The following is a 22,507-nucleotide window of genomic DNA, read 5'->3' on the forward strand; positions in this document are numbered from 1 at the left end:
ACAAATGTCGTTTCCACCACAAGGGGTGAAGGAGGCACCGTGCCGGAAGGGGAGTGTGGCAATATTAGTGCTCCAATCAGATTGACCCTGCCAGGGAAATTGGATAGGCGTCTTAAGACCAAGCACAAATTATCTAGCCAACTGTGTCAGTTAATTTATCCATCTACTCATTCCAATGATGACAATGAAATATCTGTGTCCTGTGACATACACTGTGAGTCCATAATGACTGACAAATATCTCTGGAAAGGATCCACTTAATTTGGACTTAACTTTTATTTTATTTAAGCCCTTATGCTTTTATCATTAAAAGGTCATAAATCATACAATTATATAGACTCATTTGTTCAAAGGGTTCATCTTTATTGCAGGAAGCAATCCAGTACATTGTCATTAGGCATAATGGCCGGAATGAAATGAGGAACGCAGCAATATACACACACCTCAAACACGCTCACGCAAACACACACACAAACACGCTAATCTCACTCGCTAACAGGTCAGTCTTTTCAAAAATGTGTTTCTCAAACAACTCCACAAAAGACTATAGCAACACATTTATCGCCGCTCTACTTGAAGCTGAAATGGTTTTGATTGGTGTTCCAGCGTACCGTGGGTAAACCCCAGTGTGACGTCAGTACGCCCAGGTGTATGACATGGTAAAACAGCACTATGCTGCAAGGTGTTCCCTCTGTGTGACATGTAACATACACAGAGTGAGGTCACACAGCGTTGCTATGATACAGCACTTACAGGGTGACGGCAGAGACAGGGCGGAGAGAGACCGGCCCACCGAAAGGCCAAGTGGAGGCGTTTAGACATACAGTTTTCTATACTGTAGTTCCTCTACTTTATGTATTGGCTTTGAGGTGCAAACATGGCTGTTATGATATCTTTTTTTTAAATATATATATATGTTTTTCCTAGACTGAAAAATGCAGTGGCCAATCTCTGTCTCTCGGTCTATGGCTCAGGCTCAAAGTAGTTCAGTCAATCAATCAGTAAATACAGCTGACAGCTTCACATAATGCACTACTGTATGAAGTTAGGATAGAGTCTCTGACATCCTCTGTAGTAGTTATAACACTACACGTTCAACCCAAAATAGTCCAGCACATCGGTACCCCGACCCCACCAATCCCCCCTCCCTCTCTCCCTCCTGCCACCCCACCCCTCCTTCCTTGAATCAGAGATGAGAACACTAAATAACTGAACCACAGAAATGTACACTAAAACCCTCACTAGGCAACAAATCCTGCAAAAAAAAAACCCCAACAACATTCAGATGATTGAAACATAGAGTGGCATCCTCCCGCTTGGTTAACCACTCTGGCACATCTGTGATGAAGCTTCAGCCGTTCCAGCTCTGCAGTGACGCCCCGGGGTGTCTTCCTCATCTTCCAAACCCCCTGCCCCACCCCGCCCTCCACCAAAACAAGGTCATGCCGTGGTCTGAAACAAGATGGCGGCTGAAGACAGTGATGATGATGATCATAATATATTGGATTTTTTCAGGACTATGCACCTGGCTCTGGAACTAAATGGCATCGTCGTCATCACTGTCTGGTCCTGGTTCATCTCTTTCTTTAGACTGTAGACTAAAAGATCTGTGTTGACCTTTGGCATCTCAGCTATGAGGTCACTTGTAAATGAACAAAAATTGAGAACCAATAAATGGTCAAACCGCGATGTTCCCAGCTGCTAGGGAGGTTGAAAAAGCCCATCTACGAAGATCTACATGCAGGGTGAGGGGTAAAAACAAACCAGGAGTCAATCCTAGAAGTTCTACTTTGGGGGTCAGATGGGTGAGTGAGTGGGGCAGAGAAATTACTCTAAAAACAAAAAAATACTGTGTGTGGTTGGGGGGGGGGGGGGGTCGATCTCAAAGCTTTTAAAGGCAATGCGTGTAGACGGAGGGAAAACTGATTGAAAGAGGGTGACGGTTCAGGACGAGTGTGAGGGGGTCAGAAGGAGTGGAAAAAGGAACGCAAGTCAACAAAAGGAAATAGGAATGAAAGACAAACGCGTTAGAGAGGCCGATTGCAGGTGATGGCCATCCTTCTCCTCCTCTGCTCCGCCTCTCCATCACTCGCACTCGTTCTCTCTGAGGACGTTGAACATGTTGACCGTGAGGTTCGAGGGCGGTGTCGGCTTCCTCTTGGGCTGCCCCAGCCCCTCGTCTTCGTCGTCTCCGTCCTCGTCGTCGTCCGCATCCCTGTCCCTCTCCTCCTCGGGCTCCGAGCTGGACTCTCCCTCCTCCTCCTCCTCCTTCTCTCCAGCCTCTACTTCTTCTGCTCTCCCCTGCAGGGCGATGATCTCGGCCAGGTCTGGGTGGGACTCCCACTGGTCTGTAGATTAACACACCCGTCAACTTGGAGCAGAGTACAGTAAAGTACAATAGAGTCCTCATCAATGATGCAAACTTTTGTTTAGAAAAATTCGAAAATATATTTTTTAACTTGTCCAAACTTTTTTTTCCCCCACACACACAACCTGACACAGAAACAAACCTGTTTAGGAACTGGAATTCAAGGTTGAAAAAAGTATTTAGAAAAAAAGTTTATCCAAAAAAGTTTTAATAATATATTTTTAAAGATGGGAAGAAAAAAAAAAGTTTCCAAAGCTTGAAAATATTTTGAGAAAAAGAGGTTTGTTATGGATGAGACAGAGGGAGTTAGCGATGTCGACATGACTGAGAAGAGACATTCCTGGTCATCATTTTTTTCTCACTAAATGAGCATCCCATATGGATATGATCCTACATAGCACGTGTCAAAATAAATGTTGTTATTTTGTCCTTAAAAACATTCCTTTGTCGTAAAAAAAAAAAGAGAGGGCTCCATGCTAATCTGCCGTACCTTTCTGTTGGTGGTAGCCAGGTGGTCGGAGGCACATACACAGCCTGCCGTCGACGGCCAACCTCAGCAAGCTGTTGGCAGCTCGGTACACATCGTTACGCGCCGCCTTCGCCGTCTTATATCCCCGCCTGTCTGCCCAGGCTGGGGGAAGGGGGGGGGAGGAAGAGAGTATTTTTTTTTTTTATACAAAATTAATTTTAAAAAGACAACAAGAGAACAAGATAACCAGGATCCGGTTGAACTACTGTGTGTCGAAGATCAGACAACGATCAGACAACGATCTCAAGAAGCCGGTCTGTCCACACCCACACTGAGCTCATTCCACCCTTTGACCACCAGAGGCCCTCACCCTCGCACACGTCCCAGGCGGTCCAGCGGAGCTCCCGTTGGCCCTGCTGGCTCTCCTGGATGTTCACGTGGGCCTTGACGTCCTCCAGGCTGGGGTGCCTGAGCTTCAAAACGTCCAGGAACGGGGTCCGCTCACACAGGTAACCCACCGAGCTGTAGGGCTCCTGGAGCTGAGACACGGGGTAGATGCCTGCCAGGATCTAGAAAAGGGAAAGGGGCACTGTTATTTGTACCTGGGAGGTGGATTCAGTTTGCGGTAGGCCAGGCAGTGGAGGTGGAAGGACAGCGAATGGGATAGAGAAAGGGAGTGGTTGAAGGGGGGGGTCAGATGGCTGAGTGGATAGGGAGTTGGGCAATTAATCAGAAGGTTGCCGGATTGATTCCCCGCCGTGCAAAATGACGTTGTGTCCTTGGGGAATGTCACTTCACCCTACTTGCCTCGGGGGGGGAATGTCCCTGAGCTTACTGTAAGTCGCTCTGGATAAGAGCGTCTGCTAAATGACTAAATGTAAATGTAGGGGGGCAGTGAAGAGAATGAAAATGTAGGAGGATATATACAATATTGAAATCAAGAGTGAAAATAACAGGGAAGGAACGGTGCTTTCATGTTGTAAGACGTGACTTGGTGCTGCGTAAATCAGCGTGGGATGGTTGCTAACTCCTGATGATTGGAACCTTGAGGGGCAGTTCTCATTACGATCAAAAGAGCCTTGAAATTACTTAGAATTTGAAAGTCATATGAGGGAATAAGTAATCAGTTTTGTGTTATATCATTTAGTCACGCCATTTCTTGATTCATTTTGTACCGTACCTGTAACTGTTTGTCGACACAAGAGGGGAAAACCAGCCCGGGGCAGTCACACAGTTTGACAGTCGGGGTGAGGTAATAGGTCTGGAAGTATTTGGTGTGGCCGGGAGTTCGAGACACGCTCACCACCTTCCTCCCCACCAGACTGTTCAGAACGGACGACTTCCCCACATTAGGGAAGCCTGTAGACACAGAACCGGGAGAGGAGAGTGGTCAGTATCATCCAGACTTTCCCACTTCAACTCTGTGGGGGGGAGGGGGGAGAGAGAATGGTTTAGCCTTAGTTCGACAGCTACGGTTCAGTCTCTGTACGCCGTCTCACCTATACAGCCCACCGTAAGGACCCCATCTTTATACAGCTCCTGGGTCGGGCCGCTCATCTCCATGGCGACATCGCTATGGTGCTCAACCAACACCGACTCCAACCCGTCGTCGGGCTGCTCCCCACCCGGTTGCTCGGCAACGGAATCTCTTTGGATCTTCTTCTCCCAGCTGGACAGGTCCACTGGAGGGATGACGGCGACATGTGGACATGAGCACACAGGGCCAAACAGGGATTAGCGCCGATGCGCTAGCTCGTTAGCCACCGAACGCAGTCATCGACACAGGGGGGTTATGGGTAAATATAGACTTTCACCTCTTCCTGCTGTGATTTCCTGACACGCCCTCAGGATGTGGAAAGGGCCCCCCGCCTGCCCACAGCCCCCCTTCTTCCTCATGCGCTTCTTTTGAAGCACTAAAAAACAGAAAGACAAACAGTTACTGGTTTGATATCCCCCCCCCTCCCCATTATCTGCCAATCTTCATATCTCTTCTTTGTCATATGCCCTTGCTTCCCTCCACCTCCCCTCCCCTCCCTTGATGAGGACCCCCTGCTCTACCTGTGCTGTAGGGCTGCCCAGGGTGGGAAGTGAAGCACACAATGTGGAGGAGGGGGAACTGGGAGGACAGGTAGTGTTTCCACGCCAACACCAGGGGAGGGGCGCACAGGTCGGCCTTGTTCAGCACCAGCACCACCTGCTTCTGCAGGTCGTCTGTGATGTAACGGTACAGGGTCGGCGGGAAGTGCAGCACCTTGGAGAAACACACGGAGAAGGCTGCTTCAGATCGACTCGAGTGTTTAAACCTTTGGGAGTTAAAACATGCTTTGGTCTGTCGTGTTTGAGAGATTAAACATTTCATATACTGAACCAACTCGGTGTGGTGGCTGTGTAATTTAAGTGTCTCCACCTAGTGGCAATTTCATATATTTCAACATGTGGAATTGGTGTAACAATAATGAGACGAATACAGATGACCTACCGGATGCCGGATGTCTACGATGAGCAGGATAATATCTGACATCTCCAGGACTCTCCACAACTGCCTCCATGTCTGGGAGAGAGTGACAGTGAAAGAGAGTGAGAGAGAGAGAGACACAGAGAGAGACACAGAGAGAGACAGAGAGAGAAAAGGCGGGTGGGGTGAATGGCACAACAGACAGTGAGCTATTTTCACTCACTCGTAAAAAGTGTAACCAATACTGTATGTGTTTCACGTCGTGTCAGAGAAGGGTTTATGCACCTCCAAGTTGTGCTCAAAATGGCTGAGGGATCCAGGGGGGTTTCTGGAGTGCAGGTCATTTACATACTCTCTGTATGACTTCTCTTCCTTCCTCAGCAGCTCCTCCCGCGACATCCCATAATTCCAGGGAGGTCGCCGTGGAAAACCAAGACCTGGGTTACAGTGAATAGATATTAAGCAACATTATGAGAGCCAACATTGTGCTGTGTTTTGATAGTTACTGTTGGCAGGGGAAGGCTGTTTTGACAGCCTTGTCTGGTGATACAGGGAACCTGACCTCTCTCTGTGGGGTACAGATTGTCGACGTTCACTTCCAGGTCTTTCTCTGACACCTCCTCCAAAATCTTCTCTCTTGCAATCTTTTTCCTCCTTTCAACTTCTTCTTTGCTCTCCTTTTCAAAGTGAAGCCGGAACCTAAGTGAGAGAAGGAATGAAAGCAGAACGTTGTAGCTTATGGTTGTGTCTGCACAGATTGAGGCAGGCATTTGGAACACATTATCCACTGATAGCACAAGGTTCCACTGGCCCCTTGTGTCTAAGATGTCTGAGCTCATGAACATTTCTAACTTGTTCTAGTTTTTTTAAATATATATATTTAGCCTTTTCCGGCCTCTATTACTTTAATATCTACAAGCCTTGTCATTTTGTTCCAATTTAATATTAACTTTATTAACCCTGTCTTTAGTTCTCGACACACAGTGCTTCAAACAGTACAGAACATTCACTCAACTGTTGTGCGTGCCTTAGGCAGCTTCGTATCCTAGATATCTTAGTCCCAACTCACACACCAGCAGTACACATAGATGGTAACACCCTTCTCTTTACTGGGTCTCCAAGTCTTAAGACATTTACATTTGGCACACATTTTCATTTGGCAGACGCTCTTATCCAGAGCGAGTTACAGTAAGTACAGGGACATTCCCCCGAGGCAAGTAGGATGACGTGCCTTGCCCAAGGACACAACGTCAATTGGCACGGGCAAGAATCGAACCACCAACCTTCTGATTGGTAGCCCGATTCCCTAACCGCTCAGCCATCTGACCGCCCTCTTCATTGGAAACAAGGTCGCCTGCTGCGCTCACCTGTTGGGGTCGTATCTGCCTTCCCTACCAGAGGGCTGTTGGTTCAGCCTCCTGATGTCGGTGGTCTCACTGTCCGATGTGTCTGACTGCCTCTCTCTGTCCATCCCTCGCTCCGCGCTGGCATGGCGGCTACTTGGTCCTGAGCCTGTGTCACCTGGACAGAATACAGATCAGAGCCACAGGAAAACAAAGGCAATCAACAAACTACCCTTTCTAAGTTGGGGCCAAACATTCTTTGGGAAAAACAACACCATTTGGACAAGAACTATGAGCAAACGATCATTTTGATCTCGGCTTTGCGGGGGGATACAGTATGTCATCAACATCAGTAGTGTGCATGCATTCGAAACCCAATCTGTTATGACCATGTGACAAAATAAGACAGTTTTGCCATACTAACTTGAGATTGCTTAGATATTACAAAACTGTACTTCGAGTTTGCGCAGTAAACTATTTATTACTGTACGCCACTGATGCTACAACATCTAGCAAGCTAGTCATAATCAATTAACTATTATGCTATGGCTGTACACCAAATCGATGAGCAATTCTCACATCAATAGCAATGACTGCTGGAAACTAACTTCATGCCTATCGGTATATCTATTGACGCCCACATTCCTTGCTCCCGTTAGCTAGCTGCTGTGTAGCTACTGGCTACTATACGTAGGTATGGCTTGATTGATTGTAGAACAATACAGTTTGGTTGTCAGCAGAGATTAGGTAACAAATTGGACACCATTCACTTGCTACCAACAAACCTAGCCAGCATGGCAAAAATAACTACGAAATATAAAGCTTGCAATACATACACACAGGCATTCGACACAAAGCCAGTCATTTCAGGTAGCTAGCTAGCATGTAAATTAGCTCGCTACCTAGCTAGCTAACTAGTGAGCTAAATGTAAGCTTATTAAGCACGAGCTTGCTAAGGTGAGATAGCACTACCTCTCTTTCTCTCCCGTTTTACTTGAAGCTGTTTCTTCTTCTGCTTGGTGCTGAATGGCTTCTTCCGAGGCATAATGGAAAGATACTTCCGATAAAGGAACTACAGCTATTAAAGCTTATTGTAATACAGCAGATTATAGGTTGTGCTATCCCAGAAAGCTAGCTATTTACATTCGTGAAGTTTGTCGACTCCTACACTTTTTAGTGACGTGCAGATGTCCACTGCAGAGAATGACGGACGAAACCAGTACGTTGTAGGTAGCTATCTATTCTGTTTACGAAGTTGGTTTAAAGTAACCAAACCTTTAAATCAATTTACAAAAACGGGGTCTTTGTTAAACACTTGTCTCTAAATATATATCATGAGCAAGTATAAAGACATGTCGCTCCACTCATTTACCAGAATGGTTCAGTCCGAAGTGTAAACACAACCTCATTTGCATGACTAATTTCTTCACACAACACGCAAATCGACGAGGGAATATGTCAATGCAGCCACAAATTAAATGAAGTCCCCCATTTTATATCGACATCGGAGTCAAACGTAAATAGTTCAGAGTTTTAAGGTGTACGCCCTCAGTTCAGTATTTACCAAACAGGTACATGGTACAGCTTAAGTCAGGTGTTTAATAGTAAAGCTAGGTATCGTAAGCGTAAAAACACATCTCGGATGGACGTGTCTATTTGGAAAGGAACATCATAAACGTCCGTTTAATACTTAAATATCGGAAGTATAATAGCAAGAATACATTTGGATAACAATGATATTCTCATGACACACAATGAGATATAACTAGGACAACATGAGGAAAAAGAACACGCTAACCCCATTCACCTCCCAAAGAGCACGTGAACGAAGCAGAGTTTGGCTTTAGTCCATACATGTCAATGGTCTGTTAAAAGGTATATGGACTTTCGATACATACATATATACTGGTAATATATACTTTAAAATATTTGCAGTTTCTTCTTCCAAATCAATATATCCTACTTCCCTTTTTTTCAGTGAAAAATATATAATTGTTAACGTATTCTAAAATAACAAGACATAACATAAAAATGACAATGAAGTTGTAGAAAAACGGGAGTACCTGTAAGAAAGTAGAAAAATTTACCTTCACAGTTTACCACCAGTTTCCATTAAAAGTATCGCTGAAGTGATCATAAATTATGGCCATGGATACATTTGCAGGGAAGAGCAGGATATGAAATAGTAAAATATAAAAAGAGAACATCTCTTTACTCTGTTTCTCCTTTCGCCGTGCGTTCTGGATGAACACAGATGGAGAGAGATACCCTCCTGTACATGCACTACCCATTCAGAAACCTGGGTTGACAAAAAAAAAAAAAAAAAAAAAAGGACATTCATGAGAAACAGAGTACAAAAACACCCCTCTCTCTGGAAACCTTCTCCTCCCACCCATGTCTTCTCCAAAGGTCTTCTGCCACATTCCATTTTTCAGGCACAGTCATGTGTTCCTTTGTCATCTGCATTTCTCACATCCAGTCCATCAGAACTCCTGTCCTTGTATTCAGACGTCCTGCAGGCCTCTATAGGCTTCCTTCCTATGGTCCGACCCCCCCCGCCCCCCTCCCCACACGATCACTATGAGTTCAGGTGCTCCACCTGGATGGTGGAGGTGGCCACAGTAAGACAGAGGTCTTTATGGGCCACCAAGTCAGCCACACTAACTGTTTTGTATTGAATGTCCCCAGCAGCCACTGTCTTATACTGGTGCAGGTCGAAGGGGCAGCCCACTGTCTCTGCCTGGGTGTAGCTGACTTGGTTCTGCCCCTGTCCCTGCCCTCCTCCACCGGCCCTGGAGCCCCCGCCGTTGGTGCCCTCGCCCCGGCCTTGTGCTCCACTGTGGGCCTGGTTCTGGGCCTGGTTCTGGTGTGACTGTGCCTGCTGAGCTGCGGCTACGGCCGCGGCAGTCAGCTGGTCCGGGTTGTGTTTCTGCATGTGTTTGACCAGGTAGGTCTCCTGTGAGAGAGAGACAAGACCCAGAGAGACTACGTCAACACAGGGGAGATCTCCAGTTCAGCAGGATACCACTCGGCCCTCAGTTGTAAAAGAGACTCAGCTATTCAGCTTGTCAACCCGCAAATGATCAGAATCAGGTGAGCTGGATCGGGGTCGGAATTAAAAATCCTAGATCTTTATGGAGCGGGGTTGGCCAGCCCTGGTCTAGGAGTTGCACTGGTCTAAGGTCACAGCTCCACAGCCCTGTAAAGAGACAGTAGTCTTACCGAGGTGTATGTGCGGTTGCAGAGGCCACACGAGTACAGCTTGGCGTGTTTCACCGTGTGCGTGGACAGGTGAACCTCCAAGCTCGCAGCGTCCGTGTAACCGCGGTTACAGTTGCTACACTTATAGGGCTTGTCCTTGTTGTGTTGCCGCCGGTGAGACTGATAAAGGATAAAAGGTAACCTCGTCAGTGAAGGAAGAGGGGGGAGGGGGGTGGAGGAGGAATCTGGCAACTAGGATAGGGTTGTCACTTACCTGGAGGTTGGATAGTTGTGTGAAAGACTTCTCACATCCCGGATGCACACACTTGTAGGGCCGATCTCCTGTGTGAATGCTAGAAAGCGAGGGAGGCAGAGTTTACGATGGAATCCCATGAATAGGGCCATTACAGAACCGAAAACCCGGCACGCAAGGAGGTGAGAGGGTCACGTCGTAAGAGGGTGGTTACCGGTTATGCTGCTGGAGGTGACTGAGTTGTCTGAAGCACTTCTGGCAGAAGGAGCAGGTGTAGGGTTTCACCCCCGTGTGAATGCGGATGTGCTGAGCCAAGTAGCTGGAGTTGGCGAAGGACTTGGTGCAGTGGGGACACTTGTGAGGTTTGGACTCTGTGTGGTTCCTGTGGACAGAGGGATGAGTGATGGCCAAGGAACAATCCAGGCAGGAGGAGGACAAAGGAAGACAAGAGAAGGAAGACGTTTCACAGACTGTAAATCACAACAATTTTCAACGATCCGACCGGCTTCTTACAGCAAAACCCACTTGTGTCAGAGTAACCACAAATCCATCAATAGATATGAAAATAATCCATCACGGTACAGTCCTCTCTGTGAGAACCCAAAAGGTTGACACACACAGGAGCGCTGTTGGCGATTTGGTAGGATTGTGAAGAGAGAGCATGAAGATTTAAATGCATCTCCAATGATTCTTTCTTGCCAATCACTAGGGGAAAGCAAGTGGCAGACGCGGGGCATTAATGCGCAGTGGAGAGCAGGGAAGCCAGGAAATAACAACGGGGCAGCAAAGAGCAGCTCATCTGAAGGTTTAAGGTTGTCTGCTCAAGTCTTGTTATTAAGCATAAAAGTGTGGGTGGGTGGGTGTGGGTGGGTGTTTAAAAGGGCTTAGTAGGAGAAATGAGGAGATCAGGCAGACAGGAGAAACACAGAGGGGAGAGCTAAGCACATACAAGCACACATGCACACGCACATTGTACAAATGGAATAGAGCCCCCCCCCCCCCCACACACACACACACACACCAATCACAAATATCTCAAACTCTGCAGTCAGATGCATGCGTCTTAAATGGCAGTCTCGAAGACCTTTTTCACAGAGGAGGCCTCTACTTAATGTTGGTTTTCGAAAAAAAGGTCACTGGTTGGATCCTAGTAGCTCAATGTCATGCATAAAGCACCACTCATTCGGGCCATACATACACACGTCTTGGTTCCCCATGACAAACTAGGGTGTGGGGGTGGGGTTTAGAGGGAGAGAACGGCATGGTGGGGGGTAGGGTGGGGGATCCGCAGTACCGTGTGTGCTGCTGTAAGTGACTGAGCTGCCTGAATGATTTCTGGCAGTAGGAGCAGGTGTAGGGCTTGGCCCCGCTGTGGATGCGGATGTGTTGGGCCAGGTAGCTGGAGTTGGCGAATGACTTGGAGCAGTGGGGACACTTGTGGGGCTTGGCCTCAGTGTGGGACTTGGAGTGGATCTGCATGTCTGACTTACTGAAGAAGGTCATCGCACACATCCGGCACCTACAGGCGGAGAGACACAGAGTCGAGGGGGCGGGATGGAGGGAGGGAGGAAACGGAGAGAGACAGAGAAGTAGGAGAGGAAACGAGGAGGGGGAGAGGATTCAGGAATATGGAAAACAGTTTGAGGAAGAGGAATAGGGGAGTGAAAAGTAAATGATTTTAAGGACGTCCAGACACGTTGAGGGAAGGGGAAAAGCAGAAAAATAATAGTAGATGACATGAAAGTGGAATGAGTAGCACACAAGAGCCGGGGAGAAAGAGGGTGGAACAGGTGAGGACAAGAGGAAGAGAGCACTTTCTGCTAAAGTGACACAAAGATAGAGAAGGAGCTTGAAAGGGTACCGAAACTAACAAGACGTGCAGCATAGAAAGAGAGGGGGAGACAGTCAAGAGGGTCGGGCAGAGCAGGTAAGGGGGTGTGTGTGTCCAGTCCGTTGCAGTGTGTGCGTGCGGGCGGGCGGGCCGGCCGGTGTGTCCATGCAGCAGACCAAACACACGCTGGGGTTTCACAGTGCAGATCGATCCTGTGAAAACCTTTCACCGACAAAGCAGGTGTTGGTGTGTACGAGTGGGCTGCCACAGCATGCAATGAAGCCGTTCTGTGTGTGTGTGTGTGTGTGTGAGATGTAAATATCCAGCAGCACCTTGTTCATCCAAAGCAGCCTAATCCTAACCTGTCAACCTTGACTGCTGCACACACAGACAGGTACAGGCGTACCCGCATTCTGCAGCTACATCTCAGCTGTACAGGGATAAGGAACCTCTGTTTGGGGGGGGGGGGGGGCGTTCAGTGATGTCATCTGTACCTGTAGGTCTTATTTGTGTCTTTTCCTCCGTGGTCTTCGTCTTCATTGGACAGGTCGTACGGGTCTGTGGCGTGATGCTGTAAAGACATAACCTATCAGAAGTCAGATGACACCAACACGATCAAACCCTTCCCCCCCGCCGCCAACCCCTCCCTGCCGGCCAGACGTCCTCCTACCTGCCCTCCCGCTGCCAGGTGAGCCAGGATGAGAGTCTCGTTCCCTGCCGAGAGGGCGTGGCCAGCACCGAGCCCCGCCCTCTGCAGCGCCGTCTTTTTCTTCCTGCCTCGCTTTGATGGAGTCGGCATGACAACCAAGTGGGGCACACCATCTTCTTTTTTATCTAATGGGAGGGAGGGGGGGGGTCAATCTGCATGTGTACGTCAAGAATACTTTATTTCAATTTTTACCGGAGTGAGGTGTACTGTGAAAAATGCCCTCTACAGATGTGTGTGTGCGTGTTACCTGTGTTCGGGGCATGAAGTGCAGAAACGATCATAGTTGTTGCCGGGTGACCGGGAACGAATGATTGAGAGGATGATGCAGGAGATACTAAAGTACCCTGAGGGGTCGTGATGACCAGACCTGCTACAAAGTCAAAGGAAAAACGAGAGTCAGAGAGAGAGAGAGAGAGAGAGAGCGAGAGCGAGAGCGAGGACTGTCCAAACTTTTGCACACCTGTGTCTTCTACAGAAGGTTTGCTGCTGTCTTGGACGCGAAACCAACCTGCTGTCATGATGCCAGTGGAGGACACAGGGACCACAGTGATGTTCTGGGTGCTGTGAGGGGGAACCAGGTGCCCTCCTCCCCCCTGCCCTCCCCCCTCCTGCTTGGGGCCTGGGACAGCGAGCACGGTCGTTTGGTAGTGAGAGGTACTGGAGGCTTGGAAGGAGGGATTCTTCTCTTGCTCCTTCATCTTGTTCAGAAACATGGCGTTCTCGATCTGTGAGACACCGATGGGGGGGGGGGGGGGGAGCGTTATTTATGTCTGTGATTCTGGCTTGAAGCAGCTCAGAGAAGGACACAATAAATGGTTATACCTGTCCTTGCACAGTGGGAATGGGAGACCAGAAGTACGATGAATTAAAGTGGGAATCTTCCATCATTCCTGCAAAACAACAATTCATTACGATTTTAATAAATTCGCTTGCATCAACATCGGCCCCAGTTTGTAAAAGGCGATGACAACTGCCAATGTAACTTGAACACATGTAACTAAAGAGAACATTTTGTAGCATTACTGTACATGCACGGCACATTCGAATCTCAGTGAATGTCAACATAATCAAGTGAGTCGTACTATGATTGTGTTCTTGTGAATATCAAACACTGACACGTCGCAAAAAAACTTGAAATGAATAACGCAAATTGGGTTTCCACTTGTTTAAAATTGAGTGTGCTTTAAGTGCGCCTCCATTTCTATTCCTTGAATGCTAGCTACGCGCAAAAATAGACACCGATAGCAGAATCTGTGTGAGCGAATAGCTGTATCTCGCGCCTGTCATTCAATTGCTGAGAAAGTAAAAAAAAAAAACCCTCCCAAAAATCAAGGATAAAAAAAAAACGACGAGATGAGGGGAAAAAAAACTACTCTCGGTACAAGTCAATCTCTCAAAGACTTCCGGCTGTCCAGACGAAGAGATGCGGATAGCAAGTCGCACAAATTAGCAGAAAAATACTATGATCAAGTGGGCTAATCGTGGTATTTACCGGTGCTGAAGTCTCCCTCACCCTCCCCGGAGTTCCCGTGGACCGGGACAGTTCGGAAACTCCGTCCAAACTGCCCGAATGTAGAAAATCACCGCGTTTTTTGTCGTCGATATTTTTTTCTTTTTTTTTCTTTCTGGTGAAGCAGCTGGCCGACTTGTCTGCTCTACACTTCCTGCCTATAAGGTCCACAGACAAAAGCCGTGAATGTGTGGTGATGTCACTTCCGGAGAATGAGGTCTATTTTACGAAAGTAGTATTTCATCCTACTATTTAATAGTAATTAAATCACTGGATAAGAGCGTCTGCTAAATAAATGACTAAATGTAAATGTAAAACAATACAATTTAAATGTGCATGGTATATGCATATTTTTCTGCATTTAATGCCTGTGGCATTGCCTGAAACTGCACATTTCTAGCCCTATACATTTAGAGGTTATTTCAGTTGTTTAGGCCAGTAGATTCCATTAGGCTATATTAAAAGGTAAAAATCTCTTATGGATGGCACTGACATTTAAGATGTAAGAATCTAGTTGTTGAGTCCCTTCAGTCCACACGGCGTCGCTAGGAAGACGTCCCCACGTCTGGTGGTTAGCTGGGTGGTTGTTGTCCTAACATCCGGCTAGGACACGTCTCAATGTGTCTGTCAACAATACTTGGAAAGTGACAGCTAGCGTAGGTAGCTATAGTAGGCTAAGTGAACATTTGACTCAGTAGATAGACTCCAACATAGAAATTAACTGCAGTGCACCTTCCAGTCTACTCTGTTAAGGCGAGGGATCTGGAAACAAAAGAAGTTTCAAGTTGTTGTGCAGCTAGTTCTTTCATGAAGGGCTTCAAATGGGGGAGGCGAGGAAGTTACAGAAGAAGTTGAGACAGATTGAGAATCTGGAGATCAAAATCACTCTTACCCCGGAGGAAAGATTCAAGGTAGAGCACACTCCTTCATCACTTGTTTCAATATAAACTGAAAGCGCAGTATAGCGCACCGCAATTCAGAATTGATTTCCCATGGGTGTAGTTTTCACGGTTATAAACTGTACCTTTAGTTCCCAAGAGCGGGGATCTAGATGTAGGACCATTCAAATCAATATGTATCATTATATCCTCTCATACCCCTGTCTCATTATTAAACTCAGCTGCAGTTCGTACCAGTCTGAAACACTTGCAAACAACTCCAGCGAATGTGAGCTGTGAAGTTCAACTTCAGATGCTCATCCGTTTGCACACTAACACCTTGTCTATACTTACTAGATTATTATACTGCCACATAATTATCTTGGCGTAGAGAAAACTAGCAGCATTCAATAAATCTATAGTCTATTTAGGGGTTGTAAAGAGTTGTATTAATAAATCATAGTTGTGTAGATCATATCTCATTATGGATTATTACCACACTCTACATACTCATTAAAGTATGCTTTTCAGTGGTGCAGAGATATAACTTAGTAGAGAATTAAAATAACCAAATACATGTATACATTTTTTAGGCCCCTTTAATTGTTATATCCTTAAATATTTCCTGAACCTGAAAATGTCTTGTTTGCCGGACAAGTAGCCAGTGGGGGGACCTTTCACAGCTAATGTATGTGGTCGTGTGTGTAAATAGCCAGAGATGTTCAGACATGTGTACTAACCAAAAGCATCCCCCCCCCCCCCCCCCCCTGTCAGATCTCCACGAAGGCGGAGCTCCGTTCCAGATTGGCTGAGCTGCTGCTGCAGCCTTCTGGCCCCCAGCTAACTGCAGGGATCGTGAAAGAGGGAGAAAAAGAGAAGATGAAAAGACAAGTGTAAGGAAGCGAGGGAAGGAGGTGACGATAGGCAGAAAGAGAGAGAGGGAGAGAGAGACATAGGGAGAGAGAGAGAGACAGAGGAAGAGAGAGAGAGAGGAAGAGAGAGAGAGACAGAGGGAGAGAGAGACAGAGGAAGAGGAAGAGAGAGAGAGACAGAGGGAGAGAGAGACAGAGGAAGAGGGAGAGAGAGGAAGAGAGAGAGAGAGGGAGGAAGAGCAGTGGTGCTCTTCAGAAGCAGTAATGTTCACTTTGAAGTCTTTGAAGTCCTGTGTGTGTCTAGTTGGTGTATTCTAGGTCAAATATTGTCACGCTCTTCCTTCAAGACCCATTCAAAAGGTCATAGGTTGTGTATTGGGCCACGGTAGATCATAGAGTTACGAGTTGCCCTATCTTCTGTAGTCACCAATGAGCATTCAGTCAGGCTAAATCCACAGACCAAATCTGCCTATGTACAAATACTGAAAATCTGATCCTGAATCTGAGTTTTTCTCAGGGATGAAAAACACTGTGCCTGTGGGTTTCCTATCTGACTTGTAAGATAAACAACAACCCAAGCTTTCTCTCAGTGCAAGGATTTAATATCGGTGGACTAGTGTGTACCTTTGGGTACGGTATGAACTGTTCCCCCTAGTTGTCTTATTTATGTGCAGTACCGTTCAACACGTACTGAGCATGCAATTTCTGCTCTGACACAGTGAAGATGCCTCCGAGGGCCTTCCATCACACAAGCCTCCAGCTACCAAGATCCCCAAGGGAGAGTCACGAAGGCTGGCAGCCAGACAGGAGCAGACTGGAGCGGGGGGAGACACAGGCGGAGGAGAGGAGAGGCGGGCGACTCCCAAGCCTTCAGAACCCTGCCCAGCCGTGAAACAGCAGAGACCAGCAGAACCCAGCCCAGCCGTGACACAGCAAAGACCAGCAGAACCAGAGGGAGGTGGGCTTGGCTTGTATGTTTATGTGTTTGTGTATATGTAGATAGGTAGATAGATAGAGATTTATGTATCTATATATGTATCCCACAGAGAACACCCAATATGTCCAATATACATCTGTAATAAAAGGAGAGTAATTGCCGTAGGGAGAGCAATCTAACTACAGCTCCCTAGACTTGTCGAACCAGACGAGGTTACCTGACTCAACAGGTAGTTGTTTAACGTCCATCTCAGGGTGTAACAGACAGACTGAATGTTTTGCATCCTTCAGACGGATTCAGCAGCCTGGTTCAAAATAACTGCTTCAGGTTGCTAAGTAGGTTTTTAGTTGGAGAGTGTTTTCAAGAAGTGACGAGTCAGCGATGGTAACTGTAGTCCTTTTCCCCACCCAGATGCCGAATTCAACTCCCTCAAAGCATCCTGGGAAAAAGCCAAGTTCCGATTGAGGTTCTTGGAGGGTCACTGTGACATCATCACCTGTGTCGTGTCTGTAGATAACCTGGTGGTCTCCGGAAGGTACAGGACACCATTCCAATTGAAATATCCTAAAACCGAATCATTTAACCTCTGTCTTATCTGCTCTCTTTTTCTCATGAATGCCTGATAAGTGTATAAAAAATATTTGACAGCTGAAGAGGAAGTTTAACCCCGGGGGCGCTCTTAACATGCACTCCAGCTCCACACTCTCAGACTGCCCTAACTCGTTGTCCGTGACTCCTTTCTCTCTCCGCCTCCATCCCAGCCGAGACACGACGGTCAAGGTGTGGCACGTCCCCACGGCAACGGAGCAGAGAAATCTGGGGGGTCACACAGGGGGGGTCACCTGTCTGTCTGTTCCTCCACCGGAGTACTGCAGGAGACTAGGTATGACACGGGCAAACACATGAGGTCAGACACACACCTTTATATCAAAAATAAACTTCATCAATACTGTGCAAACATTCCTAAACTGTGTATCTCTCTCTCACACACCCACTGCTCAGTGAAGCATCTGAATTCCGATGATTATAATATTAGTTAAATCAGGTCAAGCCCAGAGAGCTAAATCGCCTCTGCAGACTCTCTGAGGAGAGCTCTCCTCCCAGCTAAAAGAGGGATCGCTCCTCCACTTGAACTTTTCTGCCCTCTCTGTCTCTCCTCCCACGCTCCCCCCCCCCCCTCTCTCCATCTCTCCTTTTTGCCCTCAACTAGAAACTTAAGAGTGCCTAGGGCAAAACACTGGAATATATCTGATGGATTAGAAGAAAAAAAAGTAACATTCTAAATACGGATCATATACTATTGCACAGCAACAAAATCTTTTTGTCTGTTTATCTCCCCTGTTTCTCTCTCTCTCTCTCTCTTTCTCCATCTGTCCGACCTTGTCCCCTGACAGCAAGGTCTCTGTCTCTGTCTGAGAAGGAGAGGTTCATTCTAAGTGGTGCAGTCGACTGTTGTGTGAGGATTTGGGCCTTAAGCACTGGTGAGTTTACCACTGACACGCTCAACCACCCTGAGCCCTAAGGCTTTGTGGGTGTGTAGTTTGTGTGCGCGTAGATTCGCATGCTTTCTACACTGCGCGTGTGTGTGTCTGTGAGTGACTTTGTGTTGTTTTGTGGATGTGTGTGTAGCCAGCCGTGTGTGTAGTAAGAAAGTTTGTAATCACCCGTGTTCTTCTTCCTCCTCCCTCAGGGCAGTGTGTTAAGTCCATCTACACGTTCAATACTGTGACTGCTCTCTGCTTTGTGCCTGAGGGAAATGGATACATCGTCACTGGATCAGGTGTGTGTGTGTGTGTCTTTGGGTAGGTGTGTGTGTGTGCGTGTGTATGTGGGCAAGTGTACATTGTGTGTGCATCGGTGACCGTGTCGGTTTGTGGTTGTCGGACGTGTGCGTGGTGCTCGTGTGGTATGCACTCGGTGTAATTGCACATGCATATTCCACTATGAACCTGTGTACGTGCAGTATGGCCTCGGGCACCACTGTAGCACACAGCGTATGTGGAAACGGTGTGTGGCTGTGTCAGTGAGGAGGCCTGGGAGGGGCAGGGCTTGACGTGAGCCTGATCAGAGCAGACATGTGATGCCACTAGCCTCAGGTGTGTTCACAGGAAGCATCCGTAATAGCTGCCAGGAGCTGGCAGCCGGATTTACCTTCCCTCTGTGTCCCCAGATGGGGGTAAGGTTCAAGGCTGGAGCTGGCTCACCCTGGACAACTGTCAATCGATCAACGCTCACCAGGAGACTGTCACCTCCCTGCAGGTGGGTTCTGGCCAATCATCGTGCTTGGTGGCTCACTGTTTGAATCAGGGTTTTCTAAAAGACACTTTTTCTTCACTCAGAGCATTTCACGAATGTTGCCAAGGGTTACAAAGAGGAGTGGTCAGGGTGTTAACCCTTGTGCTGCCTTCGGGTCACATGACCAAAAGGTTCATAACGAACCATCGTTGTGTTTACCCAATTTTACCCAATACAAAAGCAAATAAAAATAATATTTCTTTTAACCTTCGCAATGTGGGGGGTCTGAGACAGCCCAACGGTTAAAAGAAAATGCTTCATTTTGTTTTTGTATGCCGTAAAGTTGTTGCAAACGATGGTGGGTCACAATGACTGATGGGTCTGAATGACCCGAAGAGAACACAAGGGTTAAAGAAAACTAGCAGCAATTTATAGATGCCTGACTGATGTTCTCCTGAAACGAGATCTCTATGCTGGCAGTCCATCAGAAATGTGCATGATTTATGATGTGTTTTGCCAGGGAAAAGTCTTAATAAAGCCTTATTAATCATCGTATTTAAAACGAAGTAATTATTTTTAATGAGGAAGTCGGCAAATAAAAGAGGAGATAATTTCAGTCTCTGTTCAGACTAATGCGTCTATTTTGTTCAATTCTTTCAAATGGAAATCAATTTAGTCTCTCGGAGCGCTGGCTTCTGTAACAGGATATTGAAAATCCCATACATGTGTTGCCTACAAGCCTTCATGTGGGGCGGGGCGGCTTTGAAGGAGAAAGCTACACATTCAGAATGTCAAGAGCTGGTAATCTGGAAAACACATATGGCAAACAAATTAAACCATAAAGCATAATCATCGCCCTCTCTTGGTGTTTATCATGCAAAGCCCGCAATCCATTTAAAATACACCAAACACACACACACACACATACCCTCACGCGTACAAACACACACACAAAAAGTCGATCTCCATGACAACGCTCCCTTCTGCCCTCCACAGTCCCAGGGTCCTCTTGTGTTCAGCGGATCAGCGGACGGAAGTCTGTGTGTGTGGGAGAACCTCTGTTCAGAGCGTGACCCCTTGCGACTCCTACATCACTGGGACGCCACGGCGACAGGCTGCAGGGGTCACGGAGGCCGTCTGACCCTCAGTCCCCGTGGCGACAAGCTTTACTTGGCCAATGGGAGAGCTAACGTGAAGATACTCAACTGGAGGGCTGGTGAGGAGTGTGTGTGTGTGTGTGACAGACTTGTTTGTGATTGACGTGTGTGTGTGTGAGAGTGTTTAACATGTTAAATCTGAGGGAGTGAGACTTGCCTTTGTGTTCAATCATGTCAGGGACTGTGTCCAAACTGGCCAATCACAGCAGCTCTGCAGGAGTCACAGACTGTGTCCATCAGACAGGGGGAATCCTGATTGGCTCCTGCTATGACTTAGCAAATGGGGAGAGCACACTCAACTGTGAGTTGATTTACTTACCAATTCTAATGATACTTTATCTAATGATATATATTTAAAAAAAAACTGAAGATGGAATCTGCTTAATGTTTGATTGATTTTACCTCTCTCCCACTGTGCTTCTCCCTCCCTCCCTCCCTCCCTCCCTCCCTCCCTCCCTCCCTCCCTCCCTCCCTCCCTCCCTCCCTCCCTCCCTCCCTCCCTCCCTCCCTCCCTCCCTCCCTCCCTCCCTCCCTCCCTCCCTCCCTCCCTCCCTCCCTCCCTCCCTCCCTCCCTCCCTCTCCATCAGTATTCTCTCTTCCTCAGTGCAGGTACTTGGCCTCCCTGACTTGTGAGGAAATTCCCAGAATTCTGTGCTTCGCCACCTGGTTCACAGGAAGTGGGGACCACCGCTGGGTGACGGGGGGGCGGGATCTGGTTGTGTGGGAGCAACTTCCCAGCTCCAGCAAGCAGAGGTACACACCAGATAACACATCACTCCTTTCTGCTGACAGGAAATTATTTTTCTGCATGAATATAAATGTGTGTGTGTGTGTGGGGGGGGGCTCCTGTTGCTGGCGCAAAAGTGTTGAAAATAAGTCAGTAATTGAAGGATTTGAGGAGTCACAGTTTGGGGGAGTTTTAAACGTAGCAATGTGACTAACGTGATTATGGGAAATGATGTCACAGGGGAGACGTCACAGCGAAGCGAGACAGCCGATTGGACGCCTCCCTGACGGAGTCGGAGGACAGCGAGGACGAGTCGGACAGTGATGGTGACAGGCCCTCCCAACACACACGGCCAAACTGTTCATCTTCCCTGGTCTCGTGCTTCATTAGGCTGCACCAGAGGCAGGGCTGACTGCTGAATGAACCATTTACAATTAGTCATTTAGCAGACGCTCTTATCCAGAGCGACTTACAGTAAGTACAGGGACATTCCCCCTGAGGCAAGTAGGGTGAAGTGCCAAGGACACTTCATTTTGCACGGCGGGGAATCGATCCGGCAACCTTCTGATTACCAGCCCGACTCCCACACCGTTCAGCCATCTGACTCCTCCTAAACATTAATACTAGCTCCTGTCTGGAGTCAACCCCTAAATTCCCACACGTCCATCTGACAGTCTCTCTAGATGATCAAATTGACTCAAAATCACTAATTTTGCGATTGTTTTCTCTTCAATAGACTATGATGATGGTGACGAGAAAGACTCCACATCCCGAGATGCATCAGACGGCTCCTCTTCCTGGTTCCGCTGTGTTCTTCAGTGAGTGAAACACCCGCCACCAACCTCAAGAAGATGCCGCCCTAGAGCCAGGAAGGAGAGAGGGAGGGAGAGAAAGAGTAACGCAGAAGAGGAGGGGGGGGTTAAGTGTGACAGATTGATAGAGTGGAGGCGAAGCAGAGTGGCCATATGGAGGGAGAGTGTGAAGAGAGCGAGCGAGCGAGCAAGAAACAGACTGTTTTTCTATGTAAATGTTGTTTCTCATGTATGCAATAAAGCTGTCACGCTATCACCCTTTCGCGTCCAAATATTTATCCAGAAACTACCCGCCTCCCCCCCATCCACACCCCCCTTGTCTGGCATCAGTGGAGAGATCCCTGTCAGTCCGCACGTTTCCCTACTCCACTAACTCCTGTAAACGGATGTTTATTGATTCCGCATACTCCCCTGCGTTCCCCATCTTCCTGTTCTTCTAAACATAATTAAAGATCTTCACCACCTCCCAAACAAATATTCATGTTGTTCTAGTAGCCAATGTAATTTACTTCAAATACATTACTGTATCCCCCAGTCCTTTTAATTGAACCCGTTTAGAAGCATTATTAGCATTTAAATCTCTCCCTTACTGTTTCTCACTCCCCCCCCCCTCTCTCCCCCCCCTCTCTCTCACCCCCCTCTCTCTCACCCCCCTCTCTCTCTCCGACTCTACATGTCTCTGTCGCTAAGGCAACCAATGCCTTTTCCCACTTGCGCTCTATAACTCCTCTCTCCTCTCTGTCTCTCTCA

At 47.5% G+C, this 22,507-nt stretch overlaps 3 protein-coding genes across 7 annotated transcripts; 1 reads left to right on the forward strand and 2 right to left on the reverse strand.

Moving 5' to 3' along the window:
- Positions 1 to 342: 342 nt before the first annotated feature.
- Positions 343 to 8,181, reverse strand: gnl1 (G protein nucleolar 1). Of its 2 annotated transcripts, none has more exons than XM_084668368.1 (12): positions 8,008 to 8,181; positions 6,660 to 6,813; positions 5,855 to 5,991; positions 5,578 to 5,729; positions 5,317 to 5,388; positions 4,896 to 5,088; positions 4,652 to 4,750; positions 4,337 to 4,519; positions 4,018 to 4,196; positions 3,208 to 3,406; positions 2,859 to 2,999; positions 343 to 2,348 (listed from the first exon to the last, which is right to left on the reverse strand). In XM_084668368.1, exons 1-12 carry the CDS (start codon positions 8,048 to 8,050, stop codon positions 2,086 to 2,088), a joined length of 1,815 nt encoding a protein of 604 aa, XP_084524494.1. In that variant the 5' UTR covers positions 8,051 to 8,181; the 3' UTR covers positions 343 to 2,085. The 2 variants fall into 2 exon arrangements, with proteins under 2 accessions (XP_084524494.1, XP_084524487.1); XM_084668361.1 differs by lacking the exon at positions 8,008 to 8,181 and adding an exon at positions 7,608 to 7,983.
- Positions 8,182 to 8,288: 107 nt separating this feature from the next.
- znf384b (zinc finger protein 384 b) lies at positions 8,289 to 14,283 on the reverse strand. Of its 4 annotated transcripts, none has more exons than XM_084668387.1 (11): positions 14,122 to 14,283; positions 13,452 to 13,519; positions 13,138 to 13,354; positions 12,877 to 12,999; positions 12,591 to 12,754; positions 12,415 to 12,491; positions 11,384 to 11,608; positions 10,304 to 10,471; positions 10,111 to 10,189; positions 9,858 to 10,016; positions 8,289 to 9,591 (listed from the first exon to the last, which is right to left on the reverse strand). In XM_084668387.1, the coding sequence occupies exons 2-11, from the start codon at positions 13,515 to 13,517 to the stop codon at positions 9,214 to 9,216; spliced, it is 1,656 nt and encodes a 551-aa protein (XP_084524513.1). In that variant the 5' UTR covers positions 13,518 to 13,519; positions 14,122 to 14,283; the 3' UTR covers positions 8,289 to 9,213. The 4 variants fall into 4 exon arrangements, with proteins under 4 accessions (XP_084524513.1, XP_084524506.1, XP_084524531.1 ...); XM_084668380.1 differs by having other exon boundaries at positions 12,415 to 12,506; XM_084668405.1 differs by lacking the exon at positions 11,384 to 11,608.
- A 246-nt stretch (positions 14,284 to 14,529) lies between these two features.
- LOC146301474 (uncharacterized) lies at positions 14,530 to 22,013 on the forward strand. Its single transcript, XM_084668416.1, has 13 exons — positions 14,530 to 15,050; positions 15,792 to 15,910; positions 16,609 to 16,847; positions 17,238 to 17,361; positions 17,588 to 17,709; positions 18,221 to 18,307; positions 18,517 to 18,606; positions 18,997 to 19,085; positions 20,058 to 20,277; positions 20,397 to 20,519; positions 20,806 to 20,971; positions 21,186 to 21,271; positions 21,682 to 22,013. The coding sequence occupies exons 1-13, from the start codon at positions 14,961 to 14,963 to the stop codon at positions 21,765 to 21,767; spliced, it is 1,641 nt and encodes a 546-aa protein (XP_084524542.1). The 5' UTR covers positions 14,530 to 14,960; the 3' UTR covers positions 21,768 to 22,013.
- The last annotated feature ends 494 nt before the right edge of the window (positions 22,014 to 22,507 follow it).

This window comes from Hypomesus nipponensis, chromosome 2 (assembly GCF_054491055.1).
Source record: "Hypomesus nipponensis isolate SF chromosome 2, ASM5449105v1, whole genome shotgun sequence".
Lineage (NCBI taxonomy): Eukaryota > Metazoa > Chordata > Actinopteri > Osmeriformes > Osmeridae > Hypomesus > Hypomesus nipponensis.

What these genes read in the sequence shown, in the direction of transcription:
- gnl1 (XM_084668361.1), bottom strand. Translation starts at nt 7,680, where the DNA reads ATGCCTCGGAAGAAGCCATTCAGCACCAAGCAGAAGAAGAAACAGCTT. An exon ending in CCTTACGGTGGGCTGTATAG is followed by an intron (nt 4,197 to 4,336) that starts GTGAGACGGCGT and finishes CTGTGTCTACAG; the next exon opens with GCTTCCCTAATGTGGGGAAG. An exon ending in CGCCTGGGACGTGTGCGAGG is followed by an intron (nt 3,000 to 3,207) that starts GTGAGGGCCTCT and finishes CCCTTCCCCCAG; the next exon opens with CCTGGGCAGACAGGCGGGGA.
- LOC146301474 (XM_084668416.1), top strand. Translation starts at nt 14,961, where the DNA reads ATGGGGGAGGCGAGGAAGTTACAGAAGAAGTTGAGACAGATTGAGAAT. An exon ending in GGAGTACTGCAGGAGACTAG is followed by an intron (nt 17,710 to 18,220) that starts GTATGACACGGG and finishes GTCCCCTGACAG; the next exon opens with CAAGGTCTCTGTCTCTGTCT. An exon ending in GATTTGGGCCTTAAGCACTG is followed by an intron (nt 18,308 to 18,516) that starts GTGAGTTTACCA and finishes CTCCTCCCTCAG; the next exon opens with GGCAGTGTGTTAAGTCCATC.
- znf384b (XM_084668380.1), bottom strand. Translation starts at nt 13,517, where the DNA reads ATGATGGAAGATTCCCACTTTAATTCATCGTACTTCTGGTCTCCCATT. An exon ending in CACCTCCAGCAGCATAACCG is followed by an intron (nt 10,190 to 10,303) that starts GTAACCACCCTC and finishes CTCGCTTTCTAG; the next exon opens with CATTCACACAGGAGATCGGC. An exon ending in GCAACCGCACATACACCTCG is followed by an intron (nt 9,592 to 9,857) that starts GTAAGACTACTG and finishes TCTCTCTCACAG; the next exon opens with GAGACCTACCTGGTCAAACA.